This window comes from Prionailurus viverrinus, chromosome B1 (assembly GCF_022837055.1).
Source record: "Prionailurus viverrinus isolate Anna chromosome B1, UM_Priviv_1.0, whole genome shotgun sequence".
NCBI lineage: Eukaryota > Metazoa > Chordata > Mammalia > Carnivora > Felidae > Prionailurus > Prionailurus viverrinus.
The window spans coordinates 1,588,425-1,609,621 of record NC_062564.1 but is presented as its reverse complement, the minus strand read 5'-3'; the positions used below and the strand labels follow the sequence as shown (position 1 = coordinate 1,609,621).

The window sequence follows — 21,197 nt, the reverse complement described above, 5'->3', positions numbered from 1 at the left end:
CAGAGGCATTGCTCTAAAATAGAATGTGTTTCCGGGGTGCCCAGGGGGGTTCAGTCGGTTAAGCATCTGACTGTTGATTTCCACTCAGGTCACAATGTCACAGTTTATGAGTTTGAGCCCCGTGTCGAGCTCTGTGCTGACAGTGTGGAGCCTGTTTGGGATTCTCTCTCTCTCTCTCTCTTTCTCTCTCTCTCTCTCTCTCTCTCGCTCAAAATAAACAAACAAACAAAAAAAACGTGTTCTCAACTGAGAAACTAAATCTCGGTTTAAATCGTATGTCTGTGTGGTTTGTGTATCAATCCTGTGTTTTCCTTTCTATGTTTAAGGAGGCTTTGATATGTGGGGGCACCCCTGACGTCACGGGGACTGCGTCCCCTACGGTGGTGATGACACCCCATCCACCCGCCTGCTTTCTCCGGCTCTCAGCCGTGGGGCTCTGACCCCCGGGGCAGCCCCTGTACCCAGAGGAACTGAAATTACTCAGACCTGCCAGTCCCCGGTATGGTCAGCTGTCCCCTTGCTGGCTCAGTCCCTCCTATGAAAACCACAGTAAGGCTTCCCCCCTCACTTCTTCTGCCCCTGACCGACCGCCGGGCCTCCAGGGGGGTGGCCCCATGGGACCTGCCCTGCCTCCTGTGTCCAGGAATCTGCGACCTTCAGCTGCTTCCTTCACGACGATCACTTCGTGCCTGCGTGTCTCACGAGGCCTGCGTCCAGCAGATCCCAGGCATACACCCTCCGCTCAGTTGCGTACCTCCATTTTCAGAAGAACCAACAGTTCTTTCAGCCCGGTTGAAAACTAACAAAAAACCAAAGACCAAAAGTCGCCTAAAAACAATGCAGCTGACAGCAGCAGGAACAAAACAGTGAGTTTACAAGGTGTCTGTGTTTAAAATCCTCGTGGGTAAGATGTTGGGAGACCGATGCTGCTTTCTCTACGTGGCGTCGGAGGCTCAGAGCTGAGGGCCCGATGGTTTACGGGGCCCACAGTCTGAGGTGGATAAGAACATCTGAAGTCAGCTCTCCAAGGACTTTGCTAAGAGACAGCAGCCCCCGGACAGGAAGGCATGTGGGCCCGTCCCTCGCCTGCCCTGCGCCCTCTTGGTGTTCCCCGACGTGAAGCCATTCGCTGGCCAACCGAGTCTCCGTCGGTGTAGATGGCACCAGAGGCATCTTTGAATTGCGGGGCCCCGCCCGCCTGCCAGAGAGTCGTCGATGCGGCCGGCCTCGGAGGTGGCCGGTGCCCCAGAGTCGGAAGGGACCCGGCGCGGGTCAGCCGGAAAGACCGCCGCAAGGCTGCCGGGCTCCCTTTCTCTGGCGCTCGGAGGCTGCGACAGACACCTGACCGCGCAGGCCGCCCTGTGACACTGCCCAGTCCTTCCCGCCAGCAATGCCAGACCTGAGGGTGGGCTCTTCCAGGCGGAAACGGGCAAGCTTTGTGTCCGGAACGAGCACTCTCGGGGCATTTAGGTTTGTCTTCTGTGCCGCCGGCCCTGTCCACAGGGACCTGGTCCACACGGGACCTCACTGTCAGCAGGGCCACTAACACTGGACTTTGTCGGCTGAGTGTCTTCCGCTCCACGTTTGCGACCGGCATTAAGGCGCGTGGGGTGCAGGCTGGAGGCTCTCTCCTGTGTCATGCGGTCGGTCACACTGTCACCTGTGAGGTGTCCCGGGCACCGAGGCCCTAGATCAACACCCTGTGTTACAAGAGACGCAGGCCCCAGAGGGACAGTCCCCGGGACACGTTGACCGGAGCCACAGAGAAGCGGCTGGGGCCAGTCGGGAACGTGGGACACTGGGCGGGACAAGCCAGCGAGCCGGGAGCGAGGAAAAGGGGTCCGGCGTCCGTGGAGGTCACAAGGGCCCAGCGTGCTGCGTGAACCCCGGCCTGCCGTGACCAACGCAGAGCGCCCGTCTTCCCGGGACTTCCGCTGATCTTCCTGGGCGGTAGGGGGCGTGGTGAGGTACAGGACCGGTCGCTGACGGGAGAAATGGGCGGAGTCGAGTCGAGAGTCCATAGCGCCTGCGCAAAGGCTCAGCGGCCTGGGCGGGGCGCGAGCGTGGGCACGAGCGTGGCCGCGAGGGCTGCTGGGTGACTAGCCGAGGTGACGACGGCCGGCGGTGTGGAACGTGGGTATTCATCTTCTCATTTAAAATCCTGTTCTGTGCACTTAGCCGCCCTCAGTCGGCGGGAAAACGTACTTGACCGCGAAACCGTTCTCGCAACGGCCGCTCGCAGGGTGCCCCTCGCGCTCCCGAAGACGAGCCAGAGCGGAGGTGACGGAGACTGCGCGGCTCCTCTGTGCGCAGGCTCCGGGCCGGCGCGGGACTTGTCTGCCTCGGTTCCTTTTCCTGGACACGGGGCCGGCGACCTTCCTGCCACTACGCTGCAACCAGGCGGCCCACGGTGCGGCCACTTTGGGTTGCTAAATATCTAGATACTTCCGGCCCGCGTTGCCAGGTCCACTAGGCGTCCCCACCGTCCGGTAATTACCGTCGCGCTGCCTGGCGGCCGAGTCTTCTGCGCGTGGCCCCCCCTCACCTCCCGGCCCCGCCGTGGGATCCGTCAAGCTAGTGCTTTCCACGAGCCAAGCCCTTGGGACGGCGCCTGCCACCGGATGAACACTCGGTAAGCGTTTGCGACTAGTCGTGAGTCTCTCATTTTTCCAGAAGATTCGATGCGCAGTCTCTGTTTGTTTTATGTTAAAAGAGTAGGCAGAAGGTCAATGTGGAAGTAATTAAGTTCTTAACTGAAGTGCGTAATTAAATATTAATTGAAAAGAAGAGTAGACAAGGTCTGTGAGACGTTCAGGTCTCCGTGCCCCGCGCTGACACGTTACTTGCAAATTCAGGGGGAGAAATAGAGTTCTTGGAAAGGGGAGCCTGTGTGCAAATGAGTGTGCAGGTTAATCAGGTGGGCCCGTTGCGGGCCACCTGGGGCTGTCACCGTCTGTTTCAAATCCAGGCACGTAGCTTCTTTTTTTATTTTTTTATTTTTAATTTTTTGCTTTTTTTTTTTAAATTTTTTTTTTCAACGTTTTTTATTTATTTTTGGGACAGAGAGAGACAGAGCATGAACGGGGGAGGGGCAGAGAGAGGGAGACACATAATCAGAAACAGGCTCCAGGCTCTGAGCCATCAGCCCAGAGCCCGACGCGGAGCTCGAACCCACGGACCGCGAGATCGTGACCTGGCTGAAGTCGGACGCTCAACCGACTGCGCCACCCAGGCGCCCCCAGGCACGTAGCTTCTTAATGAGGACTTTGGTGAGAGGCGTTAAATTTTCAGGGGCATTTGCAGGGACCCAGCAGGAGAGTTGTGGAGCCCAGGAGGCCTCCCTGGAGGTGGGGTGCAGCGGGAGAGGCGGCTGGGGGGCCTGGGTGGGGGGGGTCAGGGAAGGCAGGAGGGGCGCCGCGGGGCCCCAGGACAAGGGTCCTTCCTAGTTGAGGCTCATCACTGTGAACTCAGCCCTGTGAGGTAAGCACTGGGGAATTTAAACACTGGATTGTGAACTCTGGGAAGACGTCTTGAGGCCTGAGAACGGACATGGTGGCAGTGGGGGGGGGGGTCCCTAAGGCACCACGTCGCACTGGTGCCTGGGCCCACCTGTATCCATCTAACAGGCACCTCGTTAGGCCGACCCTGGGGTGGAAGTGTGGAATGACCTGGCGTCTCCTTAGCCGCCCGCCCCGCGACGGCTCCCAGTCCAGGAGCAAAAGAGAGGGGTCCCCTCCACCCGTGTTGTCCCAGGGAGGCTTCCAGGGACTGAATGTCTGCATCCTCCCCCAAGGTGACGGGACGGTGCCAGGGGGTGGGGCCCCGGCAGGTGATCAGGCCTGGAGGCGGGGGCCTCATGAGGGGATTAGCGTCCTTAGCTCTCTCCCCGCGTCTGCCGTGCCACGGCCCCGTGGGCACCGGGAGGAGACTTCTCCCCACCCACGGGCTCAGGTGGCACCCGGATGTCCACCTTCTGCCTCCAGAACTGTGAGGCATGCCTGCGGTCTAAGCCCCCGGCTGTGGTTTTCTCTGCTATGGACGCCCGGTCGGACTGAGAAACAGGCGTCCCGGTCACATATGTGCATCTGTTTCTGTAATGACACGGGCGCTGTGCGCGTGACGCATATTTACGGGAGCTCCGAGGAATGACGTGTACAGGCCGCTAGCAAGTGTCGGGGCTGGGCTCTGATGCACAACCTGTGCCTTCCCACGCCCTGGGTCTGGAGGACCTGGCCCCTCATAACTGGGACGCTTGGGACAACAGAAATGTGTTTTCTCGAATCCTGGAGGCTGGACGTCCGAGGTGGGGGTGAGGGCAGGGCCAGTTCCCTCTGGAGGTGCTGGAAGGGTCTGCTCCGGTCACTCTCCCCGGCTTCACGTGCCGGCTCCCCACGTGCGAGCCTGCCGGCTGCGCTGACTCCAGATTCCCCTTCGTACAAGGAGAGCTGGCATCCTCCCCTCGCAGCCACACTGATGGCCTCGTGTTACCTTGACTACCTCTGTGAAGACCCTGTTTCCATAGAAGGTCACATTCTGAGGTCCTGGGGGTCACGACTCCCAACGTACCTGGCTTGGGGGTTGGGCACCTGAAGGGATCCCCCCCTGAATCCACAACCCATCTCTTAATGGCTAATTCCACTAACTCGTCACTAGATGATGCTCGAGGGCAGGTTTCTTATCCAGGAGACTAGCTTTACCAGTGAATTTTCGTAGTTGTAGACATTTGGCAAGTTTTGGAAGCATCATTACTGGGTTTCAGTTGTATGAGTTCACCTCCGAGACGTTTAACTAACACCGTGTCCTTGGGATATACAGAATTTATACAAATTTAGGGAAGTTTCTTTTCTTGGGATTTGTATTTGATATAAAATACACTTTATAAATGCATTTTGATGCACATTGATACCGGTTGTCAGTACGTATCTGGGCAGTACGTGGTACGTGTCCACAGGGCCCCCCCCCCCCTCCATGCACGCTTACTCGGGAATATAGCAACAGCCCCAGGAGGGAGCCAGGCGGGAGGGCAGGGAGGGCCAGTGACTCACAGGTCACAAGGGGGGGTGGAGCAGAGGAGGAGGGGGGCTGAGCACGCCGTCCTCACAGTCACTGTGCCTGTATTTACTGTGGGGGGAGGGGAGGGACTGGCTGGTAATTCCTACAGATTCAGGCAGAAAGCTTTGTAATAAGTCAGAGAAAACGAGATGCATACCAACTTCAGGGAACACAATGAGGGGCTTGTCCTGTCCCCTGCCCCGCTCCCCCCCCCCCCCCAGTTCGCCTTGGCAGCCTGATTCTCTTCTTACTTCTCTTTGTTTGGGGGTGGGGGGGTGGGGAGCAAAAACAAGCAAGTGTAGAAACAGAACCTTCCTGAGAACTCAGGGCGCAGGAGGCAGGGGTCCTGGGGGTCCTTCCCCTCAGGACAGGGGAGGGAACCTCCAGATCCCACATGCTAGGGAGGCCCTGGGGAAACTCAGTGTGGCAAGGGCGCAGCTCGGCATCGGCCAGGCTCAAATTCCGGGGGGAGGCAGGACCCTCCGTCCTGCATAGGCATGCCTCATCCAGCCATCCGGCTCTGGTTGCTGTGACAAATCCCACAGACAGACAGGAAGTCCTTGTGGGGCTCTGCTTAGGACAGCAAGGCACCTGGCGTGGAGAGCAGGGGGTCATGCACGGGCAGAGAGGACACCCCGGAGTTTGGATGATGACAGGTAGGGTGGCCATGGTCACCCTTGCGAAACGTTGGGACCTGGGGAAATCGGGTATGGCTGGCTTTGTCTCCGTGCTGCAAAAGCATTCGGTCGGATGGAGTTGTTTGTAACGTTCTTGCACTGCAAAATGTGAACGATCTGAACCTTAAGATTTAAACATCCTTGGGCTTTCAAAATAAGGACCAGAAGCCACAGACGACACGTGGACTGTCACCTCAGCATTCTGTCGCCCAGCAAACCACCAGAAGTGAACAGACACCAGTTTGAGAACTCGGGGTCTCAGGGTAGAAACTTGCAGCTGTGAGATAAGTCAGCCCTCGGGAGGTGGGGGGCGGGGGCGGCTGAAATTGGGATTCCTCAAGATCCACATGGGAGTGAAAACACGGTATCTTTTTCTGCCTGACTTATATCACCCTCCAGTTCCATCCACGTTGTGGCAAAGGGCAGGATTTCATCTTTCTCGTTGCCAAATAGTATTCCCTGTTTATATAAACCACTCATCGGTGATGGACGTTTGAGAAACTCAACAGAAGACCATGGGGGAAGGGGGAAAAGTAGTTCAAACAGAGGGGGGGGCGGCTAACCATTTAAGAGAATATTGAATACTGAGAACAGACTGAGGGTCGATGGGTGGTGGGGGTGGGTGGGTGATGGGCACTGAGTAGGGCACCTGTGGGGACGAGCACTGGGTGTTGTATGGAAGCGATGAGTCCCGGGAATCTACTCCTGAAGCCAAGAGCACACTGTCTACACTCTGTGTTAGCTAACTTGATGATAAATTCTATGTATAAAAATAAAATAAAATGTAAAAATAAAGTGAAACCGGGGGACGTGAAAATGCATGTGCCCTCAAAAACACAGAACTTACGGATTGAGACGCTGTTTTCCCATAAATGCCTGCTTGACAGGAAACCGAGGTAATACTAGAATTTTCTCAAGTGACCCTAGTGGGGCTGGTGTCACCAGATAAGCTGAATTGAGCTTTTGTTTGTGTGACTGCGGTGGTTTTGTCGGCTGGGGGAGGTTTCTGGGCTGGTCTTCATTTGTTTAGATTTTAACACTCTGGGTGAACTCTCCCCTCTGGACACTCGCTGCCGCTCACGGCCCCAAGTCCCCGTGGCCTCGCCTGCGGCTGGTGTGCTCGTCCAGGTGGCAAGTCCCTGCTGTTCCCAAAGACACTCCTCCTTTTGACAGTTCCGCTCGGTTTGCGTCACTTTCAAGGTCAATTGAGTGTAGTTAGCAATAGTCTATGGTAGTCTTAACATTCACTAAGAGGGAAGACAGAATTTCCCGTCACATGTGACACTTTTGTAGTACCGAACTTACGGTGGCCATCCCGTCACAACTGGGCACGTAGCCAGTCCTTCCGCCTGATATACCCAACCTGCAACGTCACATGTCCACCTCAGCTCGATTAAGAAGAGGAATTCGGGAGACGGAAACTCATCCCTCCCGTTACTGTCTTCATGATGGCTCACCTCTGTGCTTGGATCTCTACCTGGGCAGCCTCGGATTTAAGTATCAGCATCAATGGTTCAACTTGTCTCCATCACTGCTGCCCATCTCAGGACGTGGGTCTTCACGGGGAAGAGAGTTTTCCATCCTGGAAAGAACCTGCGCGTTTCATTTTGTAGGTCACAGAGCCCTCCTGCAGTGTTTACCAAGCACCTTCTGTGTGCCAGGCTGGTGCCCAGTGACCCTGAGGGGCTCTTCCTGAGGATTTTCCTTCCTGGCCCATTAGGGGGACGTGTTCATGCTTGGGGCTTACTTCCCTGGGCAGGGGAAGAGCTGGGCCCCTGGGGGGGAAACCTGAGGCCCTGGGTGGGGGTGGGGAGCTGGGCCTCTGGGGGAGGAGATCTGAGTCCATGGGGAGGAGACCTGAGTCCCTGAGTGGGGAGCTGGGCCCCTGGGGAGGAGACCTGAGTCTCTGGGGGGGTAAGCTGGGCCCCTGGGGGGAGAGACCTGAGTCCCAGGGTGGGAGGAGCTGGGCCCCTGGGGAGGAGACTTGAGTCTCTGGGGGGGTAAGCTGGGCCCCTGGGGGGAGAGACCTGAGTCTCAGGGCAGGGGTGGGGGAAGCTGGGCCCCTGAGGAGGAGACCTGAGTCTCCTGGGAGGGGGAGACCTGAGTTCCTGGGCCCCTGGGGAGGAGACCTGAGTCACTTGGGGGGGGGGTGCTGGGCCCCTGGAGAGGAGACCTGAGTCCCTGTGGGGGGTGCTGGGCTCCTGGGGGGGAGACCTGAGTCCCAGGGTGGGAGGAGCTGGGCCCCTGGGGAGGAGACTTGAGTCTCTGGGGGGGGGGTAAGCTGGGCCCTTGGGGGGAGAGACCTGAGTTCCAGGGTGGGGATAGAGACCTGAGTCCCAGGGTGGGGGGAGCTTGGCCCCTGAGGGGGGGAAGTCCCTGAGTCCTTGAGTGGAGGAAGCCTGGCCCCTTGGGGGGATACCTGAGTCCCTGGGGTGGGAGGAGCTGGGCCCCTGGGGGGGAGACCTGAGTCCCTGAAGGGGAGGAGCTGGGCCTTGGGAGGGAGACCTGAGACCCTGGCGGGGGACAGCTGGGCTTGCCCTCACTCAGCTTTGGCAAGTTTACTTCGAGGTGCTATACGATTCCCTATGAGGTGTATTGTTCCCCTGTCATAAGAACAAAGCAACTGAATGAAACCTAGGATGCTTCATTGACCTCCTGCTTGAGTCCAAGCCCAAGGTGGGGGCCAGTGTGAACCAGATGATGTTTACCGTTTCCATCGTGTGCATGCAGGTAACCAGGTAACTGGCTTCTGCCTCCCTCCCGCGCTTCTCTCCCCCTTCCCTTTCTTTCTCTTGTGTGTAGCACGTTTAAAAGGTGTGAAACAGGAAAGTGGACTGGGAATAATGAAATTGTGGGTTGAAACAAGAATTAAATCTGTAATTATATAACCCACGAGAGCTACTATGGAAAACTCCCCACGCTCCCCATTGGTGCCTGATTGATTGATCCTCGTGGTCTACACCTCCCGACACAGAGCTTCCTGCCAGGGATGCTCGTCATGTCTTGTTGGGCTCATGGCCGTGGAGGAGCGTCCGTGCAGAGGACCCACGTACAGTGACACGCGTCTGTCCACCCCCCAGCGGCAGTTGGCAAGTATTTTGCAAACACAAAAATACCTGGCCGGAGACAGCAATTATTGGTTGACTTTAGGGATTAAAATAAAGAGTCATCACTTCCCGGTCCATTTGTGATGGCAATTTTCTTCCTGAGTCGTACCCTGTGGGTGAGTTCAAAGGAGGATTGCTAGTTACAGAACAGAATAATTGCTCTGTGTTCCCAGGGCCACTGTCATTTTTTGACGGCTTGTGTCAAACTGCTCACAGTTTCAAGTACAGTGTTGTCTGGCCGATTCCTTGAACAAAAATCGATGTGCCCAAACAGCATTGACTCTGTGTATTTGTTAACTTAAAAATCAGTGTTTAACGATGGTACTTATAGTTGTCACCGTCGTCGGCCATAGCCGAGTCTGCGAGGAACCAGCTCCCAAACGCCAACCTCTGTGCCAGGAGCTCAGGGCCCCAGCGGTCTCCACCGCGTGGATTCTGAGGAGTCCAGTTTCTTTTGCCTGAAGCCAAAATGTCCCCGGGCAACTCTAACAAAAGATGTTTTACTTTGGAAACACAGTTGTCGCTCAAGTCTGGCGGCCACCTGCGGCTCCTTGTTAATGCCTGAATCTGCACAACACATTTGCCGCGTGTCCATTACTTACTTCAAATGAAGGCTCCCTGTTCAATTTCTTTTATTCTCTTTTTTTTTTTTTATACTTTTTAAAAAATGTTTATTTTTGAGAGAGAGAGAGACAGAGCATGAGCAGGGGAGGGGCACAGAGAGGGGGAGACACAGAATCTGAAGCAGGCTCCAGGCTCTGAGCCGTCAGCCCAGAGCTCGTTGTGGGGCTCAAACTCACAGACCGCGAGATCATGACCTGGGCTGAAGTCGGCCGCTTAACGGACTGAGCCACCCAGGCGCCCCAATTTCTTCCTGGTTATCATGGTGAGAGCAGGCTGGCACTCTACAACCGGGTGTGTCCAGGGAATTGTTGGCCTCAAAAGCCCAATCTGTATGTCACGCTGGGCCCCTGGAGAGGAGACCTGAGTCTCAGGGCAGGGGTGGGGGAAGCTGGGCCCCTGAGGAGGAGACCTGAGTCTCCTGGGAGGGGGAGACCTGAGTTCCTGGGCCAGTCATGTTTTAAATGAAGAAGGAGTCTCTCAGGGACATTGCTCACTGAAGATCAAGGCAAAAAGCCTCTAGTATTTTGGTTTGTTTGCACTATGTCATGAAACCAACGTTTTCTTTGAATACAATTGAATACAATTGGCCATTTTGGGATATTTCATAAGTTTTTACCAAATTACAGCCAAATCTCATTCGTGAGTATAAGATCACTGGGAAAGGGCAGGGGAGGATTTAGCAGATGCCTGGGAAGATTCATTAGGATTAGATTCCAATGTTAATGAAGGAAAGTCAGCTTGGAGTCTGTCCCCATGGGGGCTCACCAGCTCTGGGCAGGCTGACCTGGGGTGCACCCAGCACCTGGGGTGCCTCCCTCCATGTGGCTGGGGTCACAGCGGCAGGGACAGACCCCGCGCTGGCAGCGAGTGCAGTGAGGAACCACGCAGAGCGCAGGGCTTCGAGGCAGAGACGGGCAGTGTGGAGAGAGGGTGATCTCTCACTGGGCGTGGGCACCTACGGTCTCTGCAGTTTCAGAACAAAATCTCGCAGCTGGCAGGGAAAGACATCCTCTGGGGACTCTTCCCCCTCTGCCCCTGTCTTTGCCAGGTGTGAGAGCCATTTCTCAGGCTGACGCTGGCTGTCGGCAACCCTGAGGAGCAGGTCAGGTCTCCCCCTGGACCAAGAGCAGGCGTCCTTCCTGCTGTCTGTACCGGGGGGCCCCCAAGTGCAGGGATCCCCAGCCGTGCTGCAAACACAGAGCGTGCACGGCCTCGGCCCCCACGGCAGCTCACGGGCCCCTGGGAAGTCGACGGTGTGAAGGTTTTCTGATCCCAGGTTCCTACCTTTGACCAGCATGAATGCAGCAGTAACAGGCCGGCTTGTCAGCTTATACGTAAAATAAGAACATCTATGACCCTTCACAGACCAACGACACTACTGTAGTTGAACATAAGTGTGAAATCACAACTCTCTCAACTGCGGTATCTCCAGCACAGTGCCCAGGACCTAAGTGGTGTTCTACAAATATGTAGTGAGTCAGTGAACGGCGGATAGGGACACAGAAGACTTAGGTCCCTTCGTTCACCCAGATGCTCACCGATAAGTGTGTGTAAGAATACTGTGAGCATGTGGTCACTGTCACATGCTTTTTTGGGAGCGGGAGCCAGAGATGGAGGATGTCAATATATTGCTTGTGTTCAGAAAGCTCACAGTCTGATCTCAGGCCAGTGAACAGGTGCATTCTGCTTATGTGGCATATGATGATGGATTAGATGCAAGGTTGAGCACCGTTTTGGGAAAAGAGAGAAGAAAGTGATCAGCTCACTTGGGAAGCATGAGGGTGGCTGTCCAAGGAGATGGCTGGGGTCACGTGAAAGCGTGGCAGGAGTCTGTTAAGTCCATGGAGGCGAGGTCCCAGGGCAGAGCTGTGACACTGAATGCTGCAAGAATTTGAAACTGCTGGTGATTGTCCCAGCGGGAGCCCTGGAGATGGGAAGGCATTCGATGATGGAGAGTCCCACCAACGTGAAGAGGAGTCTTGGATGTTTCAACCAGGAGCCGCCCTTGGGGGATCTGGATCATAGAGACAGCATTTCGGCAGGTGACAGGGAACAGTCCAGTGGGACACAACGGGAGCATGCGGAGAGGGGGTCCTGGAGGACTGTGTGACTGGTCTGACGAGAGCCAGAGGGAGGGATGCTGGCCACCAGCACTGCAGAGTGGTGCCCCCGGTGCTTCCGGACAGGGGTCTGTGTTGGGAGAGACGGGGAGGCTGGAAGAAGGGGCTGGGGGGCCGCAGGGTCCCGAGGGATCACTGGTGTTTTGCATCCCAGTGGGGTGTCTGTCACAGGGGCTGGGACAGGAAGACCTGCCCGTGGAAACACACACAGAGGTGCGTGTTTCGAGCGTGGCCTGCATGGTCACTGAATCTCGGCTTTGCAAAGTGTGTTGTTTGTGGAAAATTGAATTTTTCACACTCTACGTTGTCAAAGCCCATAGCGGTGTAACGAGATCACGTGCAAATGGACTTTCATCGGCACTGGACTCTGATTGTTCAGAGAAAATCCATCTAGTCCGTTTGAAACCACAGCAGTCCCATGGTGCGTCTCCCAGGAACTCTAGGTGGCGTCATTTGGCGGGATGCCAAAGTTTGAAGTCGTGTCTTCCGAAATCATCACTTCTTTCCTGGTACAACATCTGTGCGATGCTCTTTGCCATAATTGGGAGTCAAGTAACAATTCTCTGAACATACTAAGTGATGCTAACTTAAGAGCTCACGAAACAAAAATAAACAAAAATAAAGAGCAGAAATCTTTCCAATGTCCTGATTTTCAAAAGGCAACTTGTTTAAAATCTCACATAACAGAAAGCAAGTCGAAAACATCCAAATGGTTGCCTCTGACTTTTCCAATCGCCGCTTCTTGTTTTGAGGGGGGTGTTGTTTCTAGTCAGTGGGCCGTTTGGGGGGCGCGTTGCGGCTTCTAGGGAGGCCGAGGGGACCAGCCGAGTTCTCACCATCACCCCACCCGCTTCCCTTCCTTTGTATTGGGCTGACTTCTGGGAAAACAGCATCAAACCACTGTTTAACTGTTAAACGACTCGTGTGGATCGAAGTGCAGTTTTCAGTCTAATGCCAAGTAAGTGAAAACTTTCACCGAAGCATTTTGGGACTAAAACGCATATATATACAGGAAGCCTCCTTTTTGCTCTTGATAAGTGTTACAGAAACAGGGCAAGTGGACAACTGAAGTATTAGGTGTGTGCCTTTCTTTTAGAAATGGCTTCTCTGAACAGAAAACTGCTGTAAATGGTGGCGGTTGCCCAGTGAGTTCCGCGGGAAGGGCCCTGTGTGGAGTCGGCCCCATCTCACCCAGCTCCACGTGCTGCCGCAGGGTTCCTCCACTGATTGTCACACGCACGGGGTTGCGGGGTGGGGGGGGGGGAGGTTTGACTCAGCACCATCACCTCACCTACCAACCTCAGCGACAAGAGCAGGGAGAGGGAAGGAAACGGTGCTGAGCATGGTCCCCAGTGACCCCAGGGGCAGGGGTGCCAAGCTGTCCTTCCCCAGGACCTCCGCTGGTGCTTCCTTGGGGCTCGGAGGGGCAGACTCGAGAAGGAAGCCCAGGCACGTCTGACCACGCAGGTAGAGGGGAACTGGTGCCTGACCAGCGTGGGGGACGGCCCGCTCCACCCCAAGAGACAGAGCACACTGCATCTCTGGCACTGGCTGCTTGGTGGCGGCCAGGGTCTCCTCCTCCAGGCAGGCCTCCGCCATTCCAGGCGGGGCCCCCACTCTTCCGGGGTGGGGGGCTGAGTCACTGCAGACACAGCACCCGGCCTCTCTCATGGAAGCCTGGGTCTGAGACTCAGCATCATGACCTAACAACGTGTCTCCTCTTGTTGCAACTCAAGAGAGTCTAAAACAACCATTAACTAAATACCGTAGTATTTATTAATTTTAAACTCATTTCAATCTGTGCCATTTTTGCATACATATGAAATCTGTAGCCTTAATAAGTGTCCATTTCTTCTTAGTAGATAGAGAAATCGAGGCTAGTTCAACAATGAAATATATAATGGGGGAAGGGTGCCCTTGTCTGTGATAAAACTCTTTGGTCTGTATCATTTTTTTCTGAGTTTAAAGTAACACAAGAATTCAATAAAAAGTAAACATTGCTTTTCTCAAAAAATTTAATTGCAGAACTATTTACAAGAGGTGGACATCAGCAATACAGAGATCAAATGAGAGAGGCCTCATCAGAGGGGAGTCGATGGAGAAAACGGTGGGCACGTTTTCCTTATAATCGGCTGAGCGTGGGGAAAAAAAAGCCACGAACAAAGAGAACTCAAATAATGCAACCTGGTGGCGTCTGAAAGAAATGACCAACATTCTGATACGTTATTAACAAGAAGCAAGACGAGGCGGTGACGGACCGCGGGCCGTACGTTCCCGTCGGGTATTCTGCATGCTACTAAACAGAATTTGTCAAAAGAACCATAAACGCATGAGAGAGAGAAGTACATAAAGAGCTGGGTCCCAGTGAGGTGTAACTTTGCACAGAGGTGAATATTTGGCACTCTGCTCATCCTCGTTGATATGGTTTCATATGTATATATATTTATATATATATATATGTGTATATATATATATTTATATACTTCTTTTTAAAACTTGAACTAAACAGCTAGTTTCCTGGTTCTAACGTTCCTTGAACTTCTATAGGAGGTGTTGAATTTAGTCCTTAGGCCACCCCTGGGTATTTTGGCACGTAACATGGAGGTGGGTATGTGAACTGGTCTCTAGACAGGAAGGACCTGCACAAGAGGAAAGTGGCTTAGCGATCGGAAATCTGAGTTCAAAAGTAGCCTAGGATTGTTTACTACTTGTGGGGGAAACCTTTGAATTCAGCAAACCAGTTATAAGGTGGAGGGAGGGAGACACATGCTGAGCCCTTTTACCGTGATGTGGTCCTAACGCTGGGATGGCAGGGGCGGGGCGTGGGCGTGAGTTGGGGGAAAACCAAAGAATGGTGAGTGGCGTCCATAAAGGACCACAGACAGCCTCTGGGCTCCCTTCACGTGTGTTGGCCGAAGCACAGAGCACACCGTCTACTGGCAAGAGGGAGATTTGTACTTAAATTGGCACAAGAAACCGGGCCGACGTCGTTCGTCATGACCCCTCCCCCACTGAGTACGTGAAAGCTTGGACTCCCAAGCCTTTCAGGTTCGGAATAAGCACCCATGATGAAGAGTCACATAAAATCTAAGAAAGTAGGGCGGTAAGCCTCTGTTACCTTAGTTGGTGTATGTACAAAATCTCTTTAAAAAGTACTGGTGGAGTAGGTAACTAACGTTTCCTCTGCAAAGAAGTCATCTGTCACATGTTTACACTGAAACTTGAAATAATTTCTTCTCACGCTGGATAGAAATGCGAGGGTTAGGGTTAGCAATTCATAAAGTTACGGACACATCGCGATGTTGCAGGGATGAAAAGATGGGTGTTTCTTGGAGCGTTCCCGTGGACCACTTCCGCCTTCTCTGAAGCCTGAGCTAGAACAATCACAAAGAGTTGGAATCAGAGGGGCAGATGTCGCAAACCTTCAGCAGTTTCGGTCAGTCTGTCTGATTCCATTCTTGATGTGCTCCCAAATTGTGTTCCTTCACCCCTTGAACACTGGGCTTGATAGCCATCCATGCATCTAAGATGCCGCTGACCTTAAGTAACGGCGAAGACATTGCCTAATTCTGGGCGGCATCTGGTTCTCTGAGATATTTATGAACGGACCTGACTTTTGCCAGCGTCCCACACCTGGTGGGGAGGACTATTGGCCAGAGGGCCCTGGGCCTCATCTTGAGCGGTAATTCAGGCTTTTGCCACCAGTCCACAAGGAGCTTGGAGGACTTTGGAGCCCATATGACCTTGATTTTCATAATCTGTCTGCGAGTGAGACAAGAGACAGGAGGAAACAGACGTGAAATGAAGTCTGGCTGGTGTATGACTGGGAGCCAGGTTGTTTGATGGGTCAGCTAGTGATTTTCCAAAACATTGTGCGGCCACTCTGTGCTGACGGGCGTGTTGTCGGGCGTGTGGAAGGGCACCTCTCCTCCAACACTCGGTCACCTTCCCTGCCTTACTGCGACCGTCAGCACAGCACAGGGGCCCTGATATAACAGACACGGGAGGGGTTCGGAGTGAAGCAATACGCCCAATGCTCCAGCCAAGCGGTTGAACGTGTTCCCACTCAGCAGCGGACCACATCCCCGATCTCTTCTGCTTGTGGTTTTCTGATCTGTTTTCAAGTTTTGGCATCCTGTATTCAACCCAAACTTTCAAAGGGTAAACAGATACGCAAATGAAAACAAAAGAGAACCCTCGGGAAGTTCCAAGGGCATGTGGCTTGGAGACCACAGTCTGCAACTACCTGATTAGTGTGTTAAATTTGCAGTAGGAAAAAAAAAAAATCAGTGGTCTTGAGAAGAAAGGAGGCGTCTGGGAAAGCAGCAAGGAGTACACAGAAATGTGTCGAATTTGGCTTGAGGCGGGTTTCTGGGGGGACCAGACTCAACACTTGTTGACTTGTTGGCAGGACTGTTCTGGTTTTCAGCAGTGGGGGGTCAGACGCCGCACGCAGGTGCCCTCCCACGTGGGCACACTCAAGTGGGACATGCCACGTTCGTATGCTTCCTGCTGACACCACTGAGATGTCGGGGGGCCTCTCTCACGAACAGCAGCCCAGCCACTCTGTGCAGCCTGGGGACGCGCCAGCTCCCAAGCTGACTCTAAACAGCAGCACCCGACCTCCTGCCTAGTGAAGGTTCTGGTAACACGCTGGCTGCCCTTCCCAGCAAAAACCCAACTCGGTGTGGGCTGGTGGTCCTCTAAGAGGCTCCACGGGCCACACGAGGTCCGGTCTGGCTGTACCAGCCTTCTGGCAAAGACCATGACCCCTCTCACCCCTTCCTACTCGCCAGCAAGAGGTCTGGCCCAGAGCAGACAGCGGTTCCGACGGGCGAACACACAGTCACCACGGGAACCTTGGCCAACGGCTGCCGGGTGACGACTTTCCGGAAAGTCCGTCCTGGGTGGGGCTGGGGCAGGGTGTCTGGCAGGGCTGAAAGTACGCAGCCTGGGGTCTTTTGACTGGCGTGCGGGGACCGTGTTGAGAAAGGCAAACATCTAGAAGACACAACCCCAGAGCAACGATCGCGGCCCGTACGTCTGAGTACCCCCTTCGTTGCCTTCCCGCTCTAAGTCTGGCTTCTCCACGGGAGCCAGTGGGGGGGAGGGGAGTCCCCCCACTGGGGAGGTCACTGACTTCATGGCTATGTCTTTGTGTTTGCTTTTTTAAACAGGGAGCCTTAGATGTGATTATTTTCTCTAACGGTACACTTTTCTATTTAATGCTAGAAGTCTTTAGTATTGATCTTGAGGTGAACACATCAACGTTTCCTTTTAAACAAAAGTGTAAATTTTTGGTATCCTACAACAGTTCCATTCTTTATCCACTGTTCTAGGGCAGTCCTACACGTTTGCGGAGAGGAAGTGGTAACAACCGTTACCGGTGACAACGCAGACGGTGTATGCGACGACGACAAACGAGGATGGGGGAGAGGAGTTATGTGCAAAGTGCTCTTGTTCCCAAGCGACATTCACCTGCTCGGGCTTCGTGGAACTTACGGGTCCTGTTTATCATACTTGTGTTTTGATTTTGAGAGTTAAACTAAAGCCTTCAGTGTGGCGATGCTGCCGTGAGCAAAACGCTGTGTCAGCTCGTGTCTCAACAGTTACGCGGTGTCTTCGGGGAAGAACGCTGTCCGATCTGAGCGTCTCCAGCATACGCAAAATCTCTTACTGAAACTATCTCCATAACGTGGTGAGACGGCCACACTACAGGTCTGTGGTGCGTATCTGCCAGAAGTGCCAGAAATAAGTTGGTTTGATTGACTAACACAAGTATTATAAACAGTTTTATTTTTCGTTACATGTACAATATGTAAACATGGCTTATCTGCATTTCACGGTGGGATGTCGCCTGTGTGAGAAGTGAAAATATTGCACTGAGTCATGGTGGCAGGTGACACTGCCTGGGGGCCGGCGGCAGGCCCTGGCTGCGTGTCACACGACCTTCTTTGGGACTCGGTGGACCGGACAGGGGTTCGTACGCACCCCCCACTGCGAATCGGTGGCCACTGTCACGTTTAGCTACAGGTTAATCTGCTCACCTAGGGGTGGTTCAGGCCAAAACTTTTGGGGGATTTTAAGATAAAAATGAGTATACAAAACATAAAAAAAAAAATCCAAATTCAGTGAACACTTTCATTCAAGTCAGGGTCAGAGAAGCTGGGATCTAGAATAGTTGTTGTCTAATCTTAGAATTTGTCGTTAGACGTTTTGTACAGGCTGCAGGAAATGAGGTAAAATGCATCAGCGGCCAGTAGATTTATATGTGTCAGCAGGTCTGGGCGCATATGTGCATTTTACATTTCCTCTCCCTAAGGGGTCTACGCTGACTTTGCTTTTCTGTGGCTATTTCTAAAGAGCAGTTCATCTTAAATAATACATCATTTTTAAAGTCTAAAATGCCAATACTTGCAAATACATTTGTTTGTAACATAGTATAGTGAGTATAGGAAGAAGTGTCGTTACTGTATACTACTCAGGATTTAAATATTTATTTAGGTAGAAAAAATGCTTTGAATACTCTGGGGAAATAGGATTCATTTATAGAAGAATATTTCAGGGAATTTTTTTTTTTTGCATTTTTCAAGGATATACATTCGTACTGATTTTTGCTTCCAAATATATTTTAAGGCTGTTTGGTAAAATATACCAGATATGAGGCTCAATTTACAGGGTTTTGTTCTTACAGGGAATTCTTAACTACTCAGCTTTAAAAAAGTAAGACTTGGAAGGCCAACATGCTTTAGTATCAACTGTGCTCCAGTGAACCCCATGCTTGGTTGGATGGAGAGTATGAGGAAAAGAAAATACTGCAGGCTGAAGCAGCACCCCCGGGGGATGACCTCACTGGATGTCCTGCTGGTGTCACCAGGCTGCAGGGGGACCTGGGGGCATGACAGTGCCCGTCAAGCTGAGGAAACAAAGTGCCAGAGGAGGTAAGCCAGGGCCGCTCCGCCAGCCGAGTACACGGTACCTCTCCGGGCAGCAGGAAGGCCCGTGTTTGGGGAGGAAACACCTGTCCCCAGGTGCCATCCTGTTTTCACCTTGCGTTACAGTGGGGACTCTGAGTTTGGGATCCGAGGGAGAGATTTGATGGGCTCTTCCTCTGCAGACGCGTCTGGACAGGGACACAGGAAAGCGATGCTGGGATGACGGTCACTGCATCTAAGCATGATTGTACAAGTGGAAAGCCTTTTCATTCGAATCCTTCTTGCTTTGCTCTGGTGCCAGTCAGAATCCTGAAACCTAATTACTTTTCTCAGAGTCCACAGCTGGAAATCACCACATGTGACCTTTTTTTTTTGTCATGTCTAAAACAGGCAAGAAATATATTCTTGACTTTAGCGATACTGCATAGGACAAAAGAATTCTGGAAAAATACAAATGTAAGCTACATTTCTTCTTTACCATTTAAGCTGAGAGATACCACTCACATTCATATTTCTTAAACTTTTTACATCACAACTGTCATTTTAAACAAGCAAACTTTTTTTTTTTTTTAAGGATACCCTGGAAAGTCAACTGATAGAGCAGTTTGAGAATATATATACATCCATAAAAAAAAATCACAGGTACATAAATGGGGACACTTACAGACAAGACTGTGGTAGAAGTTATGAAGGAATAAAACATACGATGACTCTTTCATCGGAATAAGGGCGATTATTTTTCTCTTTACACGCCTGCTACAGGCCAGCCAGCCTTCTGTAAGACTCCAACCCTTTTCATGTGTCACTCCCTTGGGTGAATGAACACTCAGCTTATTTTGGGACTGTTAGATGCTGTGCCAGAGATTTCTATCGGGTTCAGACTTGTGAGCCACCCCTCCCTCCCCCCTCCGGGGGTTTCTGGAGAACCGCATGGCCGGGAGTCGGGTGGCTGGAGAGATGGCTTCTCATAAACTCTGCACAAGGACCCTGGCGACAGGGGCCGGCTAGACTTGGGGGGCAGGGGGAGGTGCCCCCAGGTGACAGGGGGTGGGGGTCTTTCTTGCCTGCACTTCGAGCTGAAGCAGTTTCCACTGGGGTGTCTGGTGAGTGGCAAGATGCACCCGTATCTAGTTATTTGTTAGTCTTGCCTCGAATTGTCACACGCTTTATAAAAATATAAATAACAAAAATGTGAGCTGGGCTCCATCTCGAGAGGTGTTTCCTGTGATCCTCTGAGAACAGAGCGGATCAGGGAGGTGTCCCCACGCCTAGCTGGCACAGCTGACCACGGGTCAGACCATTGGAGGGGAGGGGGAGGAGGAGGAGGAAGAGGAAGGGGAGGGGGAGGGGGAAGGAGGAAGAGGGGGGAAGGGGAAGTGGGGGAGGAGGGAGGAGGAGCTCTGGCCGGGGCTCGGCGCACGGCAGAAATGAACGCATTCCGGTGTGTCTATGGCACAGAGAACACAACAGGGTGTATTCGGTGGAGAAATGAGACTAAAATTAGCGGGTGGGTGAGAAACTGTACACGCATCTTGTTAAAAAGAAAAGAGGGCAAAGGTGCCCCTAGAGCCGCGTCTGGGCCTCCGGGATGTAGATCTCTATGCTGTCTGCGCGCTCCGAGGCCGAATTCTGGCGGAAGGAGGCGGCCCGCTTGGCAGCCATGAGCCGCCTCCGGGCTTCTTGACGCTGTCTGTCCGGCAGGTCCAGGGACTTTTCTCTCGTGACAGGAAATTTCCCTCTGGGGGGCTTCTTTGGTATTGGAGGGGGGACCTTTCTTTCTTCCTGAAAAGGATCACAGGTCAAAATTGGGGACATCAGAGGGGAACGGCGCCAGTCCATGGGCCTGGTCTCTGCGCAGGGTGACTGAAAACTGCCCGGGACACCACCCCAGTGCTTGACCGGCCCGGCCCCACGCCCCCAACAGTGGCCTTGCCGCCTGCCTGCTGGACACCGTGACTTCCCCCACACCCTCCAGGGCAGGGAGAGGGGCTAGGTGGCAGCCTTACACGTAAGGAACCAAGTCCCGCACGGTAACATGGAATGTGTCCTTGGTCTCAGGCTTATTTTCGTGCTGTTGCTAGATTTTTGCCATCTCTGAGCATTGGCAAATATTCACAATTTCAGTTCTTGAGTATCCCAGGTATTTTGGAAGGTGTCACTTGATATCCCTGTCATATGCTACAGACTTTTCAGCAGACTCCGGATTCTAAGGACCTTCATGGAAACCATCTTACATGGGGGAGCTGTTAGCCAAATTTGCTGTTATGGGCCTAAAACCCCTTGACATTGACTAGACAGATGATAGATTAGATAAATAGATACATACATACATACATACATAGATATGCTGGCTGGCTGGCTGGATAGATGGGTGGATGGATGGATAGATAGATGGATAGGCAGATAGATATGCTGGATGGATGGATGGACAGACTAACAGATTTGGTGGATGGATGCATAGGTAGATGATAGATAATAGATTAGATAGATGATAGATAATATAGATAGATATGATGGATGGATAGATACATAGATATGCTGGATGGATGGATGGATAGACAGATATGGATGGACGGACAGATAGATGGATAAGCAGATAGATATGCTGGATGGATAGATACATAGATATGATGGATGAATAGACAGACAGACATGGATAAACAGATATGGATGGACAGATAT

General features: G+C 52.9%; 1 protein-coding gene and 1 long non-coding RNA gene across 11 annotated transcripts in view; one reads left to right on the top strand and one right to left on the bottom strand.

Moving 5' to 3' along the window:
• The first annotated feature begins 194 nt into the window (after window positions 1-194).
• LOC125164295 (uncharacterized) lies at window positions 195-19,787 on the top strand. Of its 6 annotated transcripts, XR_007151717.1 has the most exons (6): window positions 195-2,632; window positions 13,606-13,967; window positions 16,920-17,305; window positions 18,275-18,521; window positions 18,642-18,971; window positions 19,090-19,787. It is a non-coding gene; the product is annotated as an uncharacterized LOC125164295 (long non-coding RNA). The 6 variants fall into 6 exon arrangements; XR_007151718.1 differs by having other exon boundaries at window positions 13,606-13,687; window positions 18,642-19,787; XR_007151716.1 differs by having other exon boundaries at window positions 13,606-13,846; window positions 18,642-19,787.
• Window positions 19,788-19,916: 129 nt separating this feature from the next.
• Window positions 19,917-21,197, bottom strand: part of DLGAP2 (DLG associated protein 2) — a 617,576-nt gene continuing 616,295 nt past the window's right edge. For all 5 annotated transcript variants that reach the window (XM_047856904.1, XM_047856906.1, XM_047856907.1 and 2 more), the window contains one exon: window positions 19,917-20,297. In XM_047856904.1, coding sequence (XP_047712860.1) covers window positions 20,079-20,297 — 219 coding nt within the window. In that variant the 3' untranslated portion in view covers window positions 19,917-20,078. The remainder of the gene's footprint in view (window positions 20,298-21,197) is intronic.